The sequence below is a fragment of the Chrysemys picta genome, chromosome 1 (assembly GCF_011386835.1).
Source record: "Chrysemys picta bellii isolate R12L10 chromosome 1, ASM1138683v2, whole genome shotgun sequence".
NCBI lineage: Eukaryota > Metazoa > Chordata > Testudines > Emydidae > Chrysemys > Chrysemys picta.
In genome coordinates, this window is record NC_088791.1 from 124,678,246 (window position 1) to 124,701,983 (window position 23,738).

Genomic DNA, 23,738 nt, shown 5'->3' on the forward strand with positions numbered 1-23,738 from the left:
TCCCGTCCCCTTACTTTCACTATAGCCTTCTGAGAGCGGAGAGAGGTTCTTGAGGTTAAAGGACAGAACTGACTCTCACGAGATTTGGATTCTATTCCTCTATCCACAAAATAGGTAGAACACATGTATGGAAGTATGCAAGATCCCCCATGTTGTCCCTCTACCATGCTCTGGAAGGATCCCCTCAAGGCATAAGGAGTTAATTCCTTCTCCATGCCCATTCGACCCTTAACTTCTGTGTTCAAACTTCCCACATGGGTGCCATTTATGAGCTTCACACATATCGAACTAGGGACTGCACTTAGGTCACTAGCTTATTTCATGTAGCTCATGAAATAATTGCCAAATGATGACAACTTTTAATCATTCCTGAGCTGGGTTGGGATTCAGGCAAGTGATCTAGCAGTGAGAAGTGATAGATTCATGTATGATTTGCCTGACCCATGCAGTTTCAATATTTTTATTTTGTTTTCATCTAGAAAAGTGGTGTTTTCCTAGGTATTTATATACATTTTTAAAGCTATGAACCTGACAAACAAGATATGAGACCTTTAGAAAGTGCAATGAAAAACAAAACTGCCATTTCTATTAAGGGCTTTTTAAAAAAACAACACAATTATTATTAATTTGTATGTTGAACACCAAAACTTTCTGTGTAATCTCCATTCTGTGTGACGCCTGGCTCAACCCCTCCATATTTCAAAGTATTCAGACACATTAAGGACTCTCTTACCTTTTTCCTAAAAGCCATCTCTATGTCATCTAGTGTGCATTCTATCAAACTACCCTCAGCTGGTGAAGTCTGTAGTGACAGCTTATTCTGTTTTGGCATCTTGTCCTGTGTCTCCTCCCAGTTTGGTGCTGGTAAGGAAAACTTCATTTTAGCAAAGTCACTGCTATTGGCATCTTCAAAGAAATAAAAGTAACTGGATTTCTTTTTGAAGACCATTTCTTGTTAAATCATTAGAGAAGTCTTTATGTAAAATATTAAGATAAGTCCAAAATACAACTGATTTGTATTTCTCAGACTGGATTTCTAGGGAAGAATAATAGGCACAAAGCTTAGCATTTATAATAGTGCTTTTTATCTTCACTTTTCTTTAGGAGAATTAATTCATGTAGCATACAATCTTAACAAATACTCTTATGTGCATGTAATATCACAGAGTATTCTGATAGTTTTATCTCTTTACCAATATTGTTACAGAGCAATTAGGCCCTTGAAAACACATTTTCAGTATATGGATGACAACCCACTCACAGATCTCGGACAGCAAACATGCCTGCTAACTTTGAAAGACACTGGTTTCTCTTGACTGCTCCCTTTGTTTCTTTCACATATTCCTAAATTTGTGCTCTTTCATACTGCCCACAGCCCTTGAAAGAGCCTTTAGTTAATATATGCCAAGTGCCCTCCCCATCAAAAAACTTTCCTGTGAAGCATTCGAGCTAGAACAATCACCATCCCACTTTGTGCTTTCTCTGAACTGTATTGTGCTCTATATTATCCACACTGTACTTTTAGAATGTAAATTCTTCAAGGCAAGAGCTCTGCTATATGTCTGGCATATTTTGATCATTGTATAGCACCAAGTGTGATCACTGTGCTAGACATGGCCCAGATTCTGACGCCCCTTCTCACACTGAGTAGCATCTTACTCCTGGAGTACTCCATTTCAATAGGACAACTCATGAAGTAAGGTGCTTTTCAACATGAGCAAAAATATCAGAATCTGGCCATAAATAAATAAAAGTGACAACTGTTAATACTTGCGTAATGCTTTTCATCAGTAGGCCTGGTCAACTCACAAAGTCGCACCTGATTAACCAAGGGCATGTTTTTAAATCGATTTAATTAAACTGGTGCAAAAATCTATGTGAGCCCTCTTAATTCAATTTAAAGTAGGCTTATATCAGTTTTTCTTGTGAGGTAGGTGATATAAACCAGTTTTGAACCAGTGGAAGTGCCCACAAGGCTTAACTAAATTTTTTTTTAAACGTTTTAAAACTGGTTTAGCTAAATCAATTTTTACATCATCTGTGTGTAGACAAGGCCTTGAGTCTCAAAGCACTTTACAAAGGGGGTAAGTATATTTATCCACATGTTAGAGATGGGGAACCTGACAAACAGAAGTTAAGTTCCTTGTCAAATATCACCCAGTGAGTCAGTGTGGTAAAGTGGTGTTTAAGAAACAGGGTATGTCTACACTACGAAATTAGGTTGAATTAATAGAAGCCGGTTTTATAGAAATCGGTTGTATACAGCCGATTGTGTGTGTCCCCACATAAAATGCTCTAGTCGGCGGACCACGTCCACAGTACCGAGGCTAGCGTCAACTTCCGGAGCATTGCACTATGGGTAGCTATCCCACAGTTCCCGCAGTCTCCGCCGCCCATTGGAATTCTGGGTTGAGATCCCAATGCCTGAATGATGCAAAACAGTGTCACGGGAGGTTCTGGGTACATGTCGTCAGGCCCCTCCCCCTCCATCAGAGCAACGGCAGACAATAGATTCGCGCCTTTTTACCTGGGTTACCTGTGCAGACAACATACCACGGCAAGCATGGAGCCCGCTCAGCTCAGCTCACCGTCACCATATGTCCTCTGGGTGCCGGCAGACGTGGGACTGCATTGCTACACAGCAGCAGCAGCTAACTGCCTTTTGGCGGTAGACGGTGCAGCATGACTGGTAGCCTTCATCGGTGATCTGGGTGCTGGCAGCTGTGGGGCTGGCAGCCGTAGGGCTGCATTGCACCAGCCCCTTGCCTTTTGCCTTTTGGCAGTAGATGGTGTATTACGACTGGTAACCGTCCTATTACAAGTTGGATCATCGCACATTAGCAGAGTCTTCCCTGAGCAGCAGATCGTGCAATAGGCCTGAAGGCCATCGTCATCATACAGGAAAAATGTGGCTATCAGTCTTAGTACACTAACTGCCAAGCGCCCAGTATTTGCTGCCAAGCACCCAGAAGATGCCGAGGGCTATCAGTCATGCTGCACCGTCGTCTTAAGATGTAAAAAATAGATTTGTTCTGTATTTATTTGCTTCCCCCTCCCTCCGTCAAATCAACGGCCTGCTAAACCCAGGGTTTTCAGTTTAATCTTTGGGGGGACCATTCTGTGTGACAGTTGTTTGTGTTTCTCCCTGATGCACAGCCACCGTTCTTGATTTTAATTCCCTGTACCTGTACGTCATGTCGTCACTCAGCCCGCCCTCCCTCCTTCCCCTGGTCCGTCAGATACTAGTTTCGCGCCTTTTTTCAGACCAGGCGCCATAGCTAGCACTGGGATCATGGAGCCCGCTCAGATCAACGCGGCAATTATGAGCACTATGAACACCACGCGCATTGTCCTGGAGTATATGCAGAGCCAGGACATGCCAACGCGAAACCCGGACCAGCCGAGGAGGCGATTGCAGCGCGGTGAAGAGAGTGATGAGGAAATTGACATGGACATAGACCTCTCACAAGGCACAGGCCCCAGCAATGTGGAAATCATGGTGTTACTGGGGCAGGTTCATGCCGTGGAACGCCGATTCTGGGCACGGGAAACAAGCACAGACTGGTGGGACCGCATCGTGCTGCAGGTGTGGGACGATTCCCAGTGGCTGCGAAACTTTCGCATGCGTAAGGGCACTTTCATGGATCTTTGTGACTTGCTTTCCCCTGCCCTGAAGCGCCAGAATACCAGGATGAGAGCAGCCCTCACAGTTGAGAAGCGAGTGGCGATAGCCCTGTGGAAGCTTGCAACACCAGACAGCTACTGGTCAGTTGGGAATCAATTTGGAGTGGGCAAATCTACTGTGGGGGCTGCTGTGATCCAAGTTGCCAGGGCAATGAAAGACCTGGTGATATCAAGGGTAGTGACTCTGGGCAACGTGCAGGCAATAGTGGATGGTTTTGCTGAAATGGGATTCCCAAACTGTGGTGGGGCCATAGACGGAACCCATATCCCTATCTTGGCACCGGAGCACCAAGCCACCGAGTACATAAACCGCAAGGGGTACTTTTCAATGCTGCTGCAAGCCCTGGTGGATCACAAGGGACGTTTCACCAACATCAACGTGGGATGGCCAGGAAAAGTACATGATGCTCGCGTCTTCAGGCACTCTGGTCTGTTTCGAAAGCTGGAGGAAGGGTCTTTCTTCCCGGACCAGAAAGTAACCATTGGGGATGTTGAAATGCCTATTGTGATCCTTGGGGACCCAGCCTACCCCTTAATGCCATGGCTCATGAAGCCGTACACAGGCAGCCTGGACAGGAGTCAGGACCTGTTCAACTATAGGCTGAGCAAGTGCCGAATGGTGCTGGAATGTGCATTTGGACGTTTAAAAGCGCGCTGGCGCAGCTTACTGACTTGCTCAGACCTCAGCGAAAAGAATATCCCCATTGTTATTGCTGCTTGCTGTGCGCTCCACAATATCTGTGAGAGTAAGGGGGAGACATTTATGGCGGGGTGGGAGGTTGAGGCAACTCGCCTGGCCGCTGATTACATGCAGCCAGACACCAGGGCGGTTAGAGGAGCACAGCAGGGCGCGGTGCGCATCAGAGAAGCTTTGAAAATGAGTTTTGTGACTGGCCAGGCTACGGTGTGAAACTTCTGTTTGTTTCTCCTTGATGAACCCTCCGCCCCCCCCCACCCGGTTCACTCTACTTCCCTGTAAACCAACCACCCCACCCTCCCCTCCCCACTTCGAGCACCGCTTGCAGAGGCAATAAAGTCATTGTTATTTCACATTCATGCACTCTTTATTAATTCCTCACAAAGGAGGGGGATAATTGCCAAGGTAGCCTGGGATGGGTGGGGGAGGAGGGATGGAAAAGGACATACTGCATTTTAAAACTTTAACTCTTATTGAAGGCCAGCCTTCTGATGCTTGGGCAATCATCTGGGGTGGAGTGACTGGGTGGCCGGAGGCCCCCCCACCATGTTCTTGGGCGTCTGGGTGAGGAGGCTATGGAACTTGGGGAGGAGGGCTGTTGGTTACACAGGGGCTGTAGCGGCGGTCTCTGCTCCTGCTGCCTTTCCTGCAGCTCAACCATACGCTGGAGCATATCAGTTTGATGCGCCAGCAGACGGAGCATTGACTCTTGCCTTCTGTCTGCAAGCTGACGCCACCTATCATCTTCAGCCCGCCACTTGCTCTTTTCATCCCGCGATTCAGCCCGCCACCTCTCCTCTCGTTCATATTGTGCTTTTCTTATGTCTGACATTGACTGCCTCCACGCATTCTGCTGTGCTCTATTAGCGTGGGAGGACATCTGGAGCTCCGTGAACATATCGTCCCGCGTCCTCCGTTTTCTCTTTCTAATGTTCACTAGCCTCTGTAAAGGAGAAACATTTGCAGCTGGTGGAGGAGAAGGGAGAGGTGGTTAAAAAAGACACATTTTAGAGAACAATGGGTACACTCTTTCGTTACAAGGTCGCATTTTTCCTCTTATAGTGAGGGCCTGCCTGTTTGGTATGAGAGATCACTCACGCAGTGCCAGGCAACAGATTTCGGCTTGCAGGCAGCCATGGTAACATGTGGGAATGGTTTCAAACAGCAGCGCCCTCATTTCCCATATCAAGGATGAATTGGGTTGGCCATTTAAAATGGGTTTTCAATGTAAAAGGAGGGGCTGCAGTTTCCGGGTTAACATGCAGCACAAACCCAACTAAACCACCCCCCCACACACACCCAATTCTCTGGGATGATCACTTCACCCCTCCCCCCACCACGTAGCTAACAGCGGGGAACATTTCTGTTCAGAAGAGCAGGAACGGGCACCTCTGAATGTCCCCTTAATAAAATCAGCCCATTTCAACCAGGTGACCGTGAATGATATCACTCTCCTGAGGATAACAAAGAGAGATAAGGAATGGATGTTGTTTGCATGCCAGCAAACACCGGGTCCATACGCTGCCATGCTTTGTTATGCAATGATTCCAGACTATGTGCTACTGGCCTGGCGTGGTAAAGTGTCCTACCATGGCGGACAGGATAAGGCAGCCCTCCCCAGAAACCTTTTGCAAAGGCTTTGGGAGTACATCAAGGAGAGCTTTCTGGAGATGTCCCTGGAGGATTTCCGCTCCATCCCCATATACGTTAACAGACTTTTCCAGTAGCTGTACTGGCCGCGATTGCCAGGGCAAATTAATCATTAATCATTAAACACGCTTGCTTTTAAACCATGTGTAATATTTACAAAGGTACACTCACCAGAGGTCCCCTGTGTGCCCTCAGGGTCTTGGGTGAGTTCGGGGGTTACTGGTTCCAGGTCCAGGGTGACAAACATATCCTGGCTGTTGGGGAAACCGGTTTCTCCGCTTCCTTGCTGCTGTGAGCTACCTACATTACCTCCATCCTCATCTTCCTCATTCCCCGAACCCTCTTCCCTGTGTGTTTCTCCAGTGAGGGAGTCATAGCACATGGTTGGGGTAGTGGTGGCTGCACCCCCTAGAATGGCATGCAGCTCCGCGTAGAAGCGGCAAGTTTGCGGCTCTGCCCCGGACCTTCCATTTGCTTCTCTGGCTTTGTGGTAGGCTTGCCGTAGCTCCTTAATTTTCACGCGGCACTGCTGTGTGTCCCTGTTATGGCCTCGGTCCTTCATGGCCTTGGAGACCTTTTCTAATACTTTGCCATTTCTTTTACTGCTACGGAGTTCAGCTAGCACTGATTCATCTCCCCATATGGTGAGCAGATCCCGTACCTCCCGTTCGGTCCATGCTGGAGCTCTTTTGCGATCCTGGGACTCCATCACGGTTACCTGTGCTGATGAGCTCTGCGTGGTTACCTGTGCTCTCCACGCTGGGCAAACAGGAAATGAAATTCAAACGTTCACGGGTCTTTTCCTGTCTACCTGGTAAGTGCATCTGAGTTGAGAGTGCTGTCCAGAGCGGTCACAATGAAGCACTGTGGGATAGCTCCTGGAGGCCAATAACGTCGAATTCCGTCCACACTACCCCAATTCCGACCCGCAAAGGCCGATTTTATCGCTAATACCCTCGTCGAAGGTGGTGTAAAGAAACCGGTTTAAAGGGCCCTTTAAGTCAAAAGAAAGGGCTTCGTCGTGTGAACATGTCCAGGCTTAATTCGATTTAACGCTGCTAAAGTCGACCTAAACTCGTAGTGTAGACCAGGCCTCAGGTTAAAGGGGAGACTACAAGCGGTCATACTGAAAGGTGAACTGTCAGGCTGTAGGGAGGTTACTAGTGGAGTTCCTCAGGGATCTGTCTTGGGACCAATCTTATTTAACATTTTCCTTAATGACCTGGGCACAATAAGTGGGAGTGCTCTAATAAAATCTGAAGATGACACAAAGTTGGGAGGTTTTCCCAATACAGAGGAGGACCAAAATATCATACAAGAAAATCTGGATGACCTTGAAAACTGGAGTAATAGAAACAGATGAAATTTAATAGTACAAAGTGCAAGGTCATGCACTTAGGAATTAATAATAAGAACTTTTGCTATCAGCTGGGGACACATCAGTTGGAAGCGACAGAGGAGGAGAAAGGCTTGGATGTATGGGTCAATCACAGGATGACTATGAGTTGCCAACATGATGCAGCAGTGAAAAAGACTAATGCAATCTGAGGATGCATCAGGCGAGGTATTTCCAGTAGAGACAGGGAAGTGTTATTATCATTGTACGAGGCACTGGTGAGACCTCATTTGTAATAGTATATGCAATTCTGGTCTCCCATGTTTAAGAAAGATGAATCCAAACTGGAACAGGTGCAAAGGAGGGCTACTAGGAAGATCAGCGGAATGGAGACGCTACCTTACGAGAGGTGACTTAAGGAGCTTGACTTGTTTAGCCTAACAAAACAAAGACTGATGGAAGATATGATTGCTGTCTATAAAGACATCAGAAGGACATACACGAGGGAGGGAGCAAATTTATTTAAGTTAAGGGCCAATGTGGACACAAGAACAAATGGATACAAACTGACCATCAATAAGTTTAGGTTTGAAGTTAGACAAAGGTTTCTAACCACTGGAGGAGTGAAATCTTGGAACAGCCTTCCAAGGAGAGTAGGGGAGACAAAAAACCCAACCTGTTTCAAGGCTGAGCTTGATAAGTTTATGGAGGAGATGGTTTGATGAGCTTATCTACAATGGGATATGGCCCATCTGTGACTGTTAGTAGCAAATATCTCCAATGGCTGTAGATGGGATGCTAGATGGGGAGGGCTCTGAGTTACTACAGAGAATTTTCCCAGATGTCCGGCTGGTGCATCTTGCCCACATGCCTAGGGTCTAAATGATCACATTTGAGGTTGGAAAGGAATTTTCCCCCAGCTCACATTAGCTGGGGGTTTTTCACTTTCCTCTGCAGCATGGGGCACAGATCACTTGCTGATCTGAACTAGAGTAAATGGTGCAGTCTCTGTAACATCAAGTCTTTAAATCAAGATTTGAGAACTTCAGTAACTCAGCCAGAGGTGACTGACCTATTACAGGAATGGGTGGGTGTGGTTCTTGGCCTGCAGTATGCAGGAGCTCAGACTTGATGATCATGATGGTCCCTTCTGGCCTTAAAGTCCGTGAATGACAGAGTGGGAAGTGAAAACCCAGGTCTCCTGACTCACAGACTTGTGCATTATCCATTGGCCCATCTTCTTCCCTAATAATAGTAGGATTTTGTAAGCTTGCCCATTCGAGTTCCCCTGTTGCTGTATAAAACCATCATATAATAGGAGGAGCTGTGGAACAAACAGCCTGATGACACCGGCCAGCAGAATTTCAATTTGGAGGTGAATTGTAATCCTCTATCAGTATAGAGCTAAACAGACCAGAGGAATCTCTGCCTTAGTAAGAGTACTACGCATTTTTCAGGATTCAGATATAGATACATATTATAGCATTATCACGTGTGATAATAATTCTGATTCTATTGAGAGCCTCTTGCAAGGTGTGTGATATGCTCAACTAACTTCAGTGGCAGTTGAGGGTGTTCAGCTACTTTCAGGATCAGGCCCAATTTAATTAACCACTCCAGTGCACCATCTTCAATGTCTCTTCTCTCACTACATCCACCCTTCTCCTCCTTTTATCCTTCTAGCTCACTCATTCTGATCTCTACCCTAAATACTGCCCTCTGTTTACTAGCTGAATGGGTTTATCTACGATAATTGTTCACATTTACAACTTTTGTTGATCAAAGCAGAGTGGGATTTGACTTTGGAGCAACAGCTTTGGTTATGATGTCAGTTGGCCACACTATGTAAAAAACCAAGTGCTTAGCAGCTGTGGTTATTTTACCAATTATTTCCTAAGCTATCTTATTTTGTAATATTTCATAAACTTTACATCATTCTGTGTACACACAACCCTGTTTCAGAATGAAGAGGGGAAAAGTACGATTAAATAAAAAAGATTCTAATGGTATGATTTTCATTCACTGAAGTCAATGGGAACAGCCAGTACTGTACTCAGCACCTTTGAAAATCAGGCCATTCATTTAATGTTGGTTTAGAAATAAGTCCCACTACCCAATGGAAGACTTTTTCTCAGGCAGTGGATCAGTTCAGTACTATGACTGTTGGCCAGGCTTTTCTAGACAACTGTGAAAGGTTAATTTGCTGTTTTGTGACTCTTTGTGAAGTATTAAGTCTGAATAGTAGAAGTGAAAGGGGCAATGTTTCAAGTTGGTAGGCTCAAAATTTAGCTTACGGTCTTTTCTTCGGGTTGCAAAGTCTGTGTAATTCTTTATTGGCTCCCCCCCCCGGTATAACGTTTAAATACTATTTTTTTTTAAACAAAGAGAAATGAAAACTCACATGGCAGAAAGACCAGCACTTGCAAGTAACCCTACAACAACAAACCCATCTGCATACATGATGTAGAAAAATAGTTTTTTAAAGAAACAGATTTTAGTTACAAGCTTCTAAGGGGTTAATGCAAACATTATTATTATTTTTAAATGATAAAAAACATACTGACAGTATCCTCTTCTTAAAATGCATTCAAAAGTCCATAGACTCTGATATACATTATGGGACATATTTTCAAAAATGAAGACCAGAAGGTGATGCACAAAAAACATGACCGAGTGTGCAGCCCTTTGATTGTACATACAACCACATTAAGCACAGTACTCCAATAGTTATTTGTACATGAACTCCTACAATCTAAATGCATAATTGCAGCAAATGAGTTTCAACTGTGACTGTACTTTTTACACATGCACTTGGGTGTCACTTTTTGAAACCTTGGCCTATGAGTAATGTTGATACACTGTGGGTAAGCTTTTCAAACCACTCTAAGAGAGACCATCACCTAAATGGCACATAGTTGTCTTGGGCTTCTTTGAAAATTCCAGACTAAAGTTGCCATGTAAGGGCCCAATCCAACTCTCATTGAAAGACTCCCATTGATTTCAGAAGGAGTAAGATCAGGTCCCAACTGATCGTACTCACTTTCCCAAAGCCTACACTATATATTCTCCTTGTGAGCACCTACCTAGGCGTTGGTTTTCTGTTGCATTTTTCTTAATTGTACCCATATTTATACCAAGGTTCTTCAGAAATTCTTTATAATCCAATGTATTCGTTTTACCAACACAGGAATGATTCCACAGTCTGGAAAAAAAAAGCAACTCCTTTCAGTGAACAACATTATTCTCTGCCAAATCTGTAGTGAAACATTAGGAAATAAACATATATGATCTTTACAGAATATTATGTAAAAATTAAGAGAGGGAAGGTGGCATTTTTTGCATATACATATTGTATTATTTCCCCCAGAGTTTATATATGTGGTGTGTGAGTTGTCTGCATACTATTACTCAATGCCACACTACCATGTGATTTGGCTGACCATGTACCTGAATATAAATTTTAATAGATGTACACAGAAATTCTTTCAATTACGTAAGAAAACTATGGAAATTCTTAATCAAATCCCAGTGTAATCTATGGCAAATGGAACCTAAATTCTGTTACAATGTGCCTGGGTTCTGCAGCAGTCAGATCCAATGGGCTGGACATTCTGCGGCAGATTTATTTGAATTAAAATTTTGATTTTTTTAATTAAATATGGAAATAAATATTACAATTAGAACCATATCCCCAGTGTAATTTATTTTTATATTAAATTTTCCAGTTTGAGAAACAATTGGGATTGGGATGAGCGTATTTGCTAAATATTTGTGCTAATCAATGGTGAAATAGAATGAACAGTTAGGTTATCCTCTTTAGATTTAAGTCAATCTGTTGAAACCAATGGGTAGTTCACACCTTTCAGAGCTATTGTTTCAAGTTGTCTGAAGGTTTATGTGAGACAACACTCACTTGATGTTTCCAAATTTATCTTCCTAATCACTGGAAATATGTAATTTTTTTTAAATGAAAGCAGAGATTTTGAAGTACAATTCAGAGATGCATAGAGTTTAAGGCCTAAATATACCACTAGATCATGTAGTCTGACCTCCTGTATATCACAGGCCAGTTGTCCCTGTAATTGAGACCAATAACTCGTGGTTGACTAAAGCTTATCTTCCAAAAAGGCATCCAGTCTTGATCTGAAGACAACCAAAAACGACAAATCCACCACTTTGCTTGGTAGTTTGTTCCCATGGTTAATCACACTCATGGTTAAAACTTTGTGCCTAATTTCTAATTTGAATGCCTCTGGCTTCAGCTTCCAGTCATTGGTTCTTGTTATACTCTTCTCCATTAAATTAAAGAGCCTGTACTATTCTCTCCCTATGGATAGAGACTCTAAATTAAGTCACCTCTCAATCTCCTTTTCGATAAGCAACTTGGGCAAGTCACTTAACCTCCTTTTATCTCAGTTTTTCCATCTATAAAAGTGGGATATAGTGCCTACATACCCAAAGAATAACTAGTTAATATTTGTACTGTACAGTGCTTTGAAATCTGTAAAGCATGACAGAAAAACTTATTAATAATAACATGGATAGACCATCTTCCAATTTGAAGCAAACTTACCTGTACAAATTCAAAATAAAGGAGATACTTCACAAACATTGTGTGACTGGCTTATTTGAACACTGACAGTCAAGTCATGACAAAAAAGCCATGTTAAAGATCAGGTTAATGCTGGCATAAATAACACGTCACTCATGATATATCTGTTTGACATTCATACTTTTTTGGAGCTCAGTTTTTGTAACATTCAAATACTGTTAAATCCAGATATACATACAAATTATCAAAAATGAACACTTCATTCATTATCTACCACTAAAAACAATAGTGACAGTTTTCATCGACACATGGATATTCCAATTTCTAACACCTGAAAAGCTCTTTCCCCCATAAGCTGTATTGTTACTGCTATCAGACAGTGTCTGCTGATTTAACAAGAAGGCTTTTTCTAAATTTTCATATGTCAAAGGTAAAAAAATCAATTCCGTCAGCCCCCAAAAGGAACTACAGCACTAATTATTTGTTCAGAACATCATTATGCATTACGAGCTGCTCTTAGCATTGGACCATTGAAAGGGAACCAAAAAACCCAAGCCATAAGTGTGGATCAGAATCATATGTTGCATGCTTTATGTAGTGAGGCGGACAGGCCTCCCTCCTCCGGGGTAAGTGAGGGAGTGTTACACACCCCTTGGAGGGCGGAGCCTAGGTCACCCCGCCCCCCTCGCCCGAAGGACAAGGGCGTGGCCGGAAGTATAAAAGACCAGGCCCACAGCCCATTCGGGGGGAAGCCTGCAGAGGGGAAGGACGTCCCGCTGGTTCTGGAGGAGCACGGAGCAGATTCCCCGCCTAGCTCAGCCCACGGCCCGGGCGGGGACGACGACTGGCCCAGAGTGTCCGCTGCCGCTTACCCGAAGGAGCCAGACAATGACTGGACATCAAAGGTACCCACCCCAGGGGAGGCAGGAAGTGGCCCAGAGGCAGCTGCCATAGGGCTGGCTGCAAAGCCCAGAGCCCCAGCGTTGGAGTGTTGCGGCTGGATCGCCGCTGACCTCAGGGAAGCTGATTCTGCCCCTGCCAGGGCCCTGGGCTGGGACGCAGTGGAGTAGGGAGGGCCCGCGTCCCCCTGTCCCCCCGCCCCCCTCAGGTGGCTGACCCTCATTCCTCTGCAAGGTGCTCTCGCTCTGAAGAGGAGTGGCCCCAGCCCCCGGAGACTGTTGTCTGCTGGCTGTCTGAGCCCTGCAAGCCCAGCCCCTAGCCTACCTGTAAGACTGTGTTGTTTGCTGGCTGCCTGAGCCCCGCCCAGGCTAGAGCCAGCCCCTTAAGACTATTGGCCGCCGGCTGCCTGAGCCCAGGCCAGCCCAGGCCCAGGTAAACGGAGACGAGTGTAGAGGCAGGCTACTGCCAGCCTTCAGCAACCTCCCTCCTCCGGAATGAGTGAGAGAGTGTCACACTTTATCACTACCTTAGGTTACTATAAAAAGGACATGGTGCAACTTGAAGATATAGCAAATGGAGAGTGGGCTTTTCTTTACGGCATCCACAAACAATGGTTCAAATCCTTCTCCCACTGAAATCAATAGGAGTTTTGCCATCGTCTTCACTGGAAGTAGAACTGATCCTTGTATTTACTGAAGGAAACAAATAATGAAACATTCATTCCTGAGGGGGGGAAACCATGTTTATATGCTTTAAAACTGGGCAGAATTATCATGACGGATAGACTGCTTTTAGAATTGAAATCACTAAGTGGCATTCCTATTTATTCCAGTCTCCATGTGGAAAAATAATAAATAGTTTCACCGAGGTTTACCATATTGTGATATTTATAGTACAATACTCCTAATTATTTACATAACTTCTTTAATCCTAAAGGTACTATGAATTATACTGGCTCCTCATAACTGTAGTGGTGGTGATGCTGGAAATGAAAAAATAGATTAGATTAGAATGGATAGATAAAATAGGGTGGCAATCCACTGATACACAGCACAATGAACATACTCAGAAATTTTGTCCAAGGACACAAGAGCAAACCCCTATTTAAACAAAAAGTGCCATCTTTAAAGGGATCTGTTTCCTGTGCCTTGTATGTAGTAATATTTCAGGTTACTACAACTGAAAGATGTTAGCTGACAAATAAAAAACCTGTATTATTTGTGTGTTTACTTTGTATATTTGACAGCACCATGTGTAGTTACTTTCACTGTTTCCCCTGTATTTTCAGTAATCCAAAGCCAGTTAAAGTCAATGGAAAGTCATTGTCTTAAATGGGCTTTGGATCAGACCCTAATTAAATGCTGTTGCTGCAAACACATATGTGCTTAATTTTGAGCATATAAATCCCAAATCAGGAAAGTACTAAGGCCCTGACCCTTAAACACTTATGCACATGCATAACTTTAATACTATCATTGATTTAATGGGATTTAAGCACGTGTTTAAGCATCCTTCCTGAATATGGATGCTTTTTCTGAATCAGAGCCATGAGTAGTCCCACTGAAATCAACAGGACTATTGACTTCCTTAAAGATAAGCCTGTTCCTAAGGTTTACTAAGGGTCTGGGCTGTAGTTATTGTTCCACTACTGAAAAGGCCTTTACACAAACATAAACAAGGGAGCAAAAATATCCTTGTACATATTTTAAAGTGTGCATTTTTTTAAATTTCAGCATATTATTTAAAGAGCACCCAATCACTCCCTACCCTTTAAAAAAAAATAGCCAGTTTCAGAAAATTCAAATTAAATTTAATGTGGACATAAGGCAGTGCTGGTTTTCTAAATATCAAAATTTTGTCATTATCACTAGAATTGTTTTATTTTTCTACTTTCTATTTTTAACAAATATGAATGCTATTTATTCATTACAATTCAAAACAAACAAACAAATGTACCCATTATCCTTTCCATTGTTTAAAAACATTTCATTCTTACATAAAGATTTGCTCTGAAATGCTGCCAAAGAAAATAACCTTGAATTATTTGCTGCATAACTGCCAGATGACTACACTAAAGGAGCCAGGGGACAGCTTCATCTCGAGCATCTGACTTTTAAGAAAAATCTTCTATGTGTGGTATTTAAGAATTGGTGCTGTATTCCAGTCCTACAATATCTGAACACCCCTTCTACAATATATGAGAAGAGATTGTCTTGTTGCTCTGAGACAAATCCAGGATACCAATGGGAGTGTCAAGTTCCATTGCTTTTTATTAAAATAGCCATTCCAAAACAGGGAAGTGTCAGGCTTGGATGAGTTTAAAGTCCACTAGGACCACTGGACTGTATAACTGTTAAAGCCTGAAGGTCTAAGTACTGGGTACAGGAGAATGGTATTTGTCAGGTAGGCATATAGATCTATGGATGGGAGGGAGAAAACTAGGGACCATTCTTTCCAGGCAAGATTGTGCCAGCACAGATCAACAGAGAGCTGGTTTGCCTTTTTCTGCGAGAGGACAAGACTTCAGAGCTGCCAGACTTTTTCTCTCATTGGCAGGTTCTTAGTGTCATTTTAACTATTCTACAAACTACTGATTTGTCTGTCTGGCCTATCTGAGAGAAAGTTCCTGAGGCCAAATGGAGTCCTTCACAGGGCTCTTGGATCTCATGCATTTATGTAGAGCCTGATCATTGACTATGACCATTTTCCCAAAACCACACAGCTCCTTTTTTGTCTCCTACCCTAAAGAGTGACATTTGTGGTCAGAGAAAGCCCTCTTTATAATTATAGGCCTGATCCAAAGACCGTTAAAGTTAAGGGAGAGATTCAACACAGTGCCAGAACACCATAAGAGAAGTTTTGTCGTGGGGAGAAACATTTATCAAACACTCCAAGTCAAATATTCAATGGGCTTGGGCTTGAATCAGAAACAGCCACAGAGTCCCGAGTGCAGAGTAGAAGTGAACACAGGAAACCACCTTGAAGGAGAACACCAGAAGGCAGAGTAGCAGCAGACTCCGGTAAATAGGACAACACTGAAGACACTGAAACACCTGTATAGCTGTCTTTTCATTCCAAGTTGGTCTGGTCTGGAAGTGACTCTCAGGTGGATTAGGCTCTGCTGTAGTTTAGAACTAACTCTAGAGACAAAAAGGATGGTAAGAGCCAGGAGCCTGTTAACTGGGAGTACTGGAAAAAGTTTCAGGTCCTCCAAAGCAAAACTTCAGAACTAGTCTGTTCTGACAAATGCAGCCTTCATCTGAAAAACCTATGCCATTTAAATCTATATTGTCCAGAGCTATTAAAGAGACATAGTGTAGCAGCCAATTGAGATTCAAATGTTCTCGTTCCTCTATGGGTTCATGTCACTGAAATTGAGGCTCCTAATATCTAAGGAACCTCAGGAACAGAAGCCAATTTAAACTAGACTAGCAGTCCAGAGGATCCTCTTTTCTTCTTAATGCAGCTGGATTTTTAGGCTCTTTGGTGAGGCAGGAGCCTCCAGCTAGGCTCTGGCTTTAACAAATCGGAATGAAAAAACAGGAAGACGAGAGGGAGGAATTATAATATTCTTAAAGAAAAGAAGACCTCTTGGCCTACCTGATTTCAGACACTGGGATGCTAAAGAAGAGTGAAAGTTGTCCATGGACTTTAGTTAGAAAGCGGCTGTGGATTTTTGTTGGGACCTCCACAGATAACTGCTCAGAGATATGGACTGTTAGGCAAAGAAATATAGAAAGTGCAGCTTTTGGTGTCTTGCTGCAAGAGTTACATTTGCTCAGTTTCCTGCTAGCCTCTCATGGCAACACCTTTTTTTTTTGTTTTTTTGGAGCAGCCTAGCTAGTCAGTGAAATTTCTGGAATGTGAAAGTGGAGGCGTTTCACTTGTGCTCATCACTCCTGAGAAGTCAGAAAATGACTAGGGCGCTCAGGAAATATATGAGGACACCTGGACTTTGCCACTTTATTGTTGCTCTTTCCTATTTACCTATGATGTTATATGCCAAAGCCCATTAATAAGTGAACTAAGTTTATGCACTTGGACAATATTCACTTAGGACAGGGGTCAGCAACCTTTCAGAAGTGGTGTGCCGAGTCTTCATTTATTCACTCTAATTTAAGGTTTTGTGTGCCAGTAATACATTTTAACCTTTTTAGAATATGTCTTTCTATAAGTCTATAATATATAACTAAACTATTGTTGTATGTAAAGTAAATAAGGTTTTTAAAATGTTTAAGATGCTTCATTTAAAATTAAATTAAAATGCAGAGCCCCCCGGACCCGTGGCCAGGACCCAGGCAGTGTTAGTGCCACTGAAAATCAGCTCACGTGCCGCCTTCGGCATGCGTGCCATAGGTTGCCGACCCCTGACTTAGGGGTCAGGGGACGGGTGGCTTATGAGGATGGAGTATGGAGGTGGAGACAGAGAACCAAATTTACTGGCATGGTCTATTCCTTTGTGCTGCCCTGGTGATGCAAACAACCATAAACCCATCTTAACTGGAGCAGTGCAAAACTGCTGGTGTAGCAGTGAATCTGGCCCATGATTTTAACTGCCCTCAAAAAGTTAAAGCCTTCTCATCCCTGGAATAGGGCACTAATATCTTTCCCTCAATGCACTATTATCATTAATGATGTCACCCATGTACTTTCAGTGGAGAATTCACTCCAAGTTGCTTAATGGTCCATCCAAATAAGGAATTCAGGTACAGTTTGGTTACATATAAAATCTCTCAAGTTTAATAGGCTTCTTTAAGAGAACATGACTGTAGTTTTGTGATTTTTACTAAGCAAGATAGGATGGAAGCAATTTTTAAAAGAAGTAATGCATTATTTCTGATCTTCTGTTCTCCAATATAAAGGTGAATCTGTATCATTATTTTATATGTTAAGCTTCAAAAGTTTTATCTGAAACATCGTCATTGTTGAGCATTAAAAAAACCCCAAATAAAAATTTGTGATCTTTTTTATTATTCAGTACTTATGGAGATGTAGTAACATTTTTTATAGATTTATTACCTTTCACATAGCAATGCCAAACACAAGGTTTATTGTCAAATAAAGCATTGTTTTGTTTGTTGATTGCTGGCTTTAAAAGAGTATTGCTTCTGTTCTATAATTGCATGTACAAAATTATTTAATTGGTTTTGTTGGGATGTAATTCTGGAGAGTGTCCCAGCCAGAAAAGATATAAAAATTGAAACAGTGAGCCCAGACAGCAAAGACAGGCTAAAAAATTTTTTGGAGATTGCTTGTAGAGGGGGGAAAAACCCAACAACAAAAGAACTGCCCATCCTAATTTATTTAATTTTCCTTTAGGCCCTTATCCAACAGAAAACAGCCTCCAAGATTGCTGCTGACAAAAGCTCCATGGACCTTATGGAGTATGCATCCGTGAAAGCAGCTCCAAATTCCAAGAGGATACATCATCCTTGGAAACCGCCATGTGGTAAACACACAGCTAGATTCTCCTATATTCGTGGTGTTAATTACACCTACCTCCACCAGCTGATATTCCTGAACTCCAGGGGCAATTCACCTGCCCTCTTTCAAAATTTCCACCAAAGAGGAGCAGCTTTAAATCACAGACAGGGCTCCACAGGAGTTCACTAGCAAAGAATGCTCAAGAGATGCATGGAATTAGTGTATCCTCCAGTTGCCTTGGACACCCATCCTCCTGGGGCAGTTTAGCCCACCTTAGGGATGCAGGCACTGCCTTTTGCAGACCCCCAGTAGAATAGAGGCAGTGGCCACTTTTCACTTCCAACTGCCCTCTGAGAGAGGTGCCTCTGCTAGGGTTTATGAGAGTAAAAGCTGGCAGGGACCCTGGATTCATAATGCCAAAAGTATCAAGTGGACTTCTAATTAATACTTAGCACTTACAGGGCAGAGTGTATTATATTTTAAACTCCTGTACAATCATTAATTAATCCTCGTATCAACCCAGTGAGGTAAGTATCATTATCCCCTTTTACAGGCTGGGAAACTAAGCACAGAAAGGTTAAGTGATTTGCCTGAGGTTACCAAGCAAATCAGTGCTGATCTGGGATTATTCAGCGTTCCTGAATCAAAGGCCCATGCTCTTTCTGCTGACTGGCCCCTTCCCAGAGACAGAATCTGTGTTTCCAGCTCAGTTAATTACCATGCTGGCAATCAGGCTTGGGGCATGATGTCAAAGCTCCAAGCTTTCCCTGACATCCCAGTGGGGAGGGTATGTTCTGCCCTGCTTGACTAACATTGTGAAGAGAACTCATAGTTCAAATATCTCCCATGACTCAGCCAAGGAAAGCTAAAGGATTGAGCAAAAGATTGTTTCTTTCACCTCCAGTGACTGGAGCAAGGAAGGCATCTCCACTGTTCATCACTTCTCTCCCTAGCACAGGTTCAGGTGGGTCTCACTGTTACCACCATTCAGCATGTAATCAGGATGGGGTGAGAAGGCACCAGCAGTACCATTCCCGGAACTGATGTGAAGGGGGGGAAGGAATGTCTCCTCTGACAAGCTTTTGGAGATCAAGGCAAAGAGGTTCTACCCCAAACACCAATCTCTTTGAGACTGTGTGGGTGAGACCCCCATTCCCACCCCCCAACAATCAAGCTGCTTGAAGCTAGAAGGAGTTAAGATGCTAAGACCCATTCCTTTAGCAATTAGACCATGGAATTACTACCTCCCTCAGGCTATAGGAAATTTCAGAGGTTGAAGTGTGCATGTGGGTGATTAAAGTGATGGGTCCACAATATGGAGCAAGACTCTTGGCAGCCAGCCAGCTTTTACCCTAATAAGTCAGCCTATTACCAAGCCACTCTCCAGAAGCTGACAGCCTGTGCAGGTCAGAAGGCCATATAGGCCCCTTAACTTATTAATCTCAAGCACCATACAGAAACCTTTGACTGTTTACTTACTTACTTTTCATACTCTGCATCCTTCATCCTGAAACAACTGATCTCAAGAATCCGTCTTAGCTCATGCCGTTGTATTTGTCCTGTTCGGTTATAGTCAAAAAGTCTACAGGTCTTGATGATGCTTTTCAAATTCTTTGAAATCTATAAATTAAACAAGAAACAAACACCGATGCAACGTGAAACACAGGCACTGGACAGCTTTGTTAATATAAAAAATGGCATTTTATACTTTTTCCAACCATGCAAAAAAACAAAACCAAACCAAAAAACCAACCTTTTTGAGCACAGTGGGAAGTGTTACAAAATGACTATAAGACATGAATACTGCGCAGTTACTGGATGTTTTGAAGGCAATTTCCTCAGTAAACGGTGTTGGTAAAGTTAAAAAACGCTTAGGCAAAGTAATGAGTTTTCAGATACAACTCATTCCTTCTAAGCAGTAGATAAAAGATATCTTCCTCCAATGACTGAAACCTAGAGATTTGCTAGAAACCAAATACTGCAAGATTGTGTATTTATGTATATAAGTCATTCACTCATGCAATTTTACAATTAATATGTAGACAGACTTGCTAATGTATTACTTTAATCAGTTACTTAACACTATAACTCTAAAGTAGTAATTCAGTTTCATAGGTATTGATGGGAGGAAGTGGAAAAAGGGATAAAGGGAATTTGGATGCAGACATCTTAGTTTTCAACAGACTAGAGCAAGAGTCAGGCTAACTCCAACTTTAATAACGCGAGACTTCAAGGCAGGACCTGAGCGAGTAGGAAGCAAGTGGGAAAAACTATAAGAGATACTGTTTTTCGACCTTGTGTTAGATAAGAATGGAATACAGACTGTAGCAGGAGCTGCAGAGAAAAGTAAGATATCAGAAGGAATATGTATAAACAAGATGCGGTGTTGATCATTATTGTCTGTAACAAAAGGTATAAATGCTTGCCCTAATTGTTTATCTAATGGAGACCTGCCTGGGATGGGGGAACCCCAGTCAGAGTGTACTCTCCCCTTGCAAGTGTCAGGAAAATAAACTGTCTCTGACATGTTGCAAACAACCTAAGAGTGAAGACTCTGTTTTCTTCCACATATGTTTATTAGAAATCAACAAACGATTAGTGTTCCGAATAAAGTGGAGTGAATCTCTTTTTTATTCAATTCAAATATTTACCAAAAATAAGAGGGTATGTTTGAGGACAAAAAAAAAAAAAAGAAAACATGGGGTTTTGCTAGTGAAGGTGTGACATTTGCAACTGCAGCCCTTTCCTCTGATCCTGTTCAAAATCTGTGCAAGTCTGAACCTGAAAATGCAGTCTTACACTAAAACATGACATTGTGGGGTTCTGAGCTTACTGTTTTTCAATTACTTCTATGTTGAATTTTGCTGTTTACAAGTAAGAAAAGTTTGCTTAAAAATACTGCTCTTTTGAACTACTGTTCCTAAAAAATCAAGCTGGGAATTGAAAGTCAAGTGTGTTCTTTCTGGTTCACACAACAGGAGCAACGATTTAGGTTCTACAACTGGAACTAAGCTGCCTGTTTTGATGAAGGTACATGAGCCAAAATAGAATCCGGTAGGCTACGCAGTGCTAGCAGGAGTATAAAGTAGCAAAACCTTGGGTGAAATCTTGCTCCCATTTAAGTCAATAGGAGCTTTGCCATTGTGAACTCCTTATTCCCACTGCTGAGCAGTTAATCCCATGAGTAGTTTATTTGACTGCAATGGCACAATCTATGGTTATACCTGCCCACCAATGTAAGTAAAGGGCCCACAATCTAGTCCAAAGTAAGCAGAATTGAGGCATACAGTCAGGTTATGACTGGTCCTTGGCAGGTATGCACAGACCAGGATGATGGAAGGGGGCAATTTTTTTATTGTTTTGGATGGAGACAAGGAGGAGGGAAAGCTGGTTTTACTCATAAAAATTGCCTTTTGCTACTATGAACAGTTAAGACCACACAATAAAGTTCTAATATAAACAGGACTGTCAAAAAGGCAGAAATTTCCCAGTTTCACTGGACTGGAAAAACATTTCCACACATCTAGTCCCACACAACCTCAACGTTTTCATGATAAAGACTATTTATTAACATTTGATATCTTTTGGTAATCAGATTTTGTTAAAGAGGATCACTGTATGGTCAAAGAATCAAGCTTTTAATTCTTCAATCCCCCCAGAATCAGAGATTCATTTCCTAGAAGGTTGAACTCAACTTTTCATCCTTATAAGTCAAACTGAGTACCATGCAGTTTACTACTGTGGCACTCTGTACCTCAAAGCGACACCCTGGAAACCCCATATTCACCACTGTCATGATATGTTTTGTACAACGTATGCCTTGTGAGGTATCGTTTTAAAGGTCATTATCTGCTGAAACCTGTTGTTCTGTCAAAATACGTATATCATTAGTGTTTATGAAGTGATTTTGCTGTATGGTTGTTATTGAAATACGTTGTTAATCTGGGAGTCGTCCATTGTTAGTTCTCCAGTGACAACAAAGGTGGTGATCCACATCCAGGCTGCCATTAAACAACCATTAATCAGCAGGGGAGTTGTAAACAAGGGATTTGCAATTCTGTAAGAGAAACACCACACAATGGGGATTGCTCAACCCTGTGACTCAGCAAGCCCCACCAGGCATGCCTGGGCTAGTTTCTTTTCAGGGACATGGATTAAGAGTATAAAATAAGGGTCAGTGGTATCTTGAGGGCACCTTTCTCCTCCCCACCTACACTGGAAGCAACAAGAATGCAGGGGAAACAAATACCTGAACTGAGGAGACTGGTCCCAGACTTAAAGGGAAAGCCTGTCTATTAAGGACTGTAACCTACCTGCAACATCCAGTGGGTGAGATAAACTGCTTGATCCAAATATTGTTCAGTCTAATACAGTGGTTCTCAAACTTTTGTACTGGTGACCACTTTCACATAGCAAGCCTCTGAGTGTGACCCCCCTCCCCCTTATAAATTAAAAACACTTTTAAATATATTTAACACCATTATAAATGCTGGAGGCAAAGCAGGGTTTGGGGTGGAGGCTGACAGCTCGCAATCCCCCGTGTAATAACCTTGCAACCCCCTAAGGAGTCTCGACCCCCAGTTTGAGAACCCCTGGTCTAATAAAGTCTAGGATTTAGACCGCATGCTTACCCAGGGCCAGCTCCAGGCACCAGCCAAGCAAGCTGGTGCTTGGGGCGGCAACTTGTAGGAGGCGGCGTTCCACCCAATCCTAGGGCAGCACGGCCGCTTTTTTGTTGTTGTTGTTGTGCCGCTCCGGCTGCCCTGTAGGGGGCAGCAGCGTGGAGGACGGGAGCGCCCTGCAGCAAGCTTGGCAGGGCAGCCCACGTCCTTCCCTCCCCGCTGACCGGAGTGGTGTGGAGCCCTCCCGGCAGGGGGCACGGTGGCAGGGGCCGCGTGGCAGCGCCCCACTGAAGCCTGGCTGCCCCCCTTTCTCTCTCTCCTCCCGCTAGCCGGGGCACATCTGCAGGGCAGGGAGTCCCCCTGCACCCTGGCTTTCTCTGTGTGATTCGTGAGTGGCTCAGGGAGCACTCATGCAATTTAGTTGGATGGGGGGCTGCTGTACTGAGTGATAAACAGCAAACCCCCCAGGTGCTGTTGTCACTAGCAAAGCATTGTGAGAGAGAGCCTGGGCTGGAGAGATAAGGGGGCATAACAGTACCCCAGTTTCAGGTTGTACCCCAGGGATCCTGTCATGACCACATAAAGATATTTCAGCTGATCATTGAACATGATCAGCTGTTTCAATATTAGAAACGTTAGTCCTGTTTGATCTCAATAGACATGAATGAGTCAATCACACTTTTCATTACAGTAGGACCTTGTCTTGGTATCTGGCCATATTGTCCTCTCTTACTACTGTTGTGTGCCAGTTGGCTACTACGTTCCATCCCAGAAGTAACTGCATTTCATCAGTGTTACAAGAAGGTAGTTTGTGTAGCACTGGGGGATCCCTCAAGATCAAAAACTAGGTGTTTAAAGTATTTTCTTACACCT

At 43.2% G+C, this 23,738-nt stretch overlaps 1 protein-coding gene across 3 annotated transcripts in view; it reads right to left on the reverse strand.

Annotated features, from left to right (window-relative positions):
- Positions 1–23,738, reverse strand: part of EFCAB6 (EF-hand calcium binding domain 6) — a 160,473-nt gene that overhangs the window by 100,657 nt on the left and 36,078 nt on the right. For 2 of the 3 annotated variants that reach the window (XM_065569748.1, XM_065569759.1), the window contains 3 exons: positions 19,727–19,863; positions 10,451–10,569; positions 734–861 (listed from right to left, as the gene is read on the reverse strand). In XM_065569748.1, coding sequence (XP_065425820.1) covers positions 734–861; positions 10,451–10,569; positions 19,727–19,863 — 384 coding nt within the window. Of the gene's footprint in view, positions 1–733; positions 862–10,450; positions 10,570–19,726; positions 19,864–19,996; positions 20,191–23,738 lie in introns of those variants that run through there. The other variant, XM_065569766.1, reaches the window with a different exon arrangement.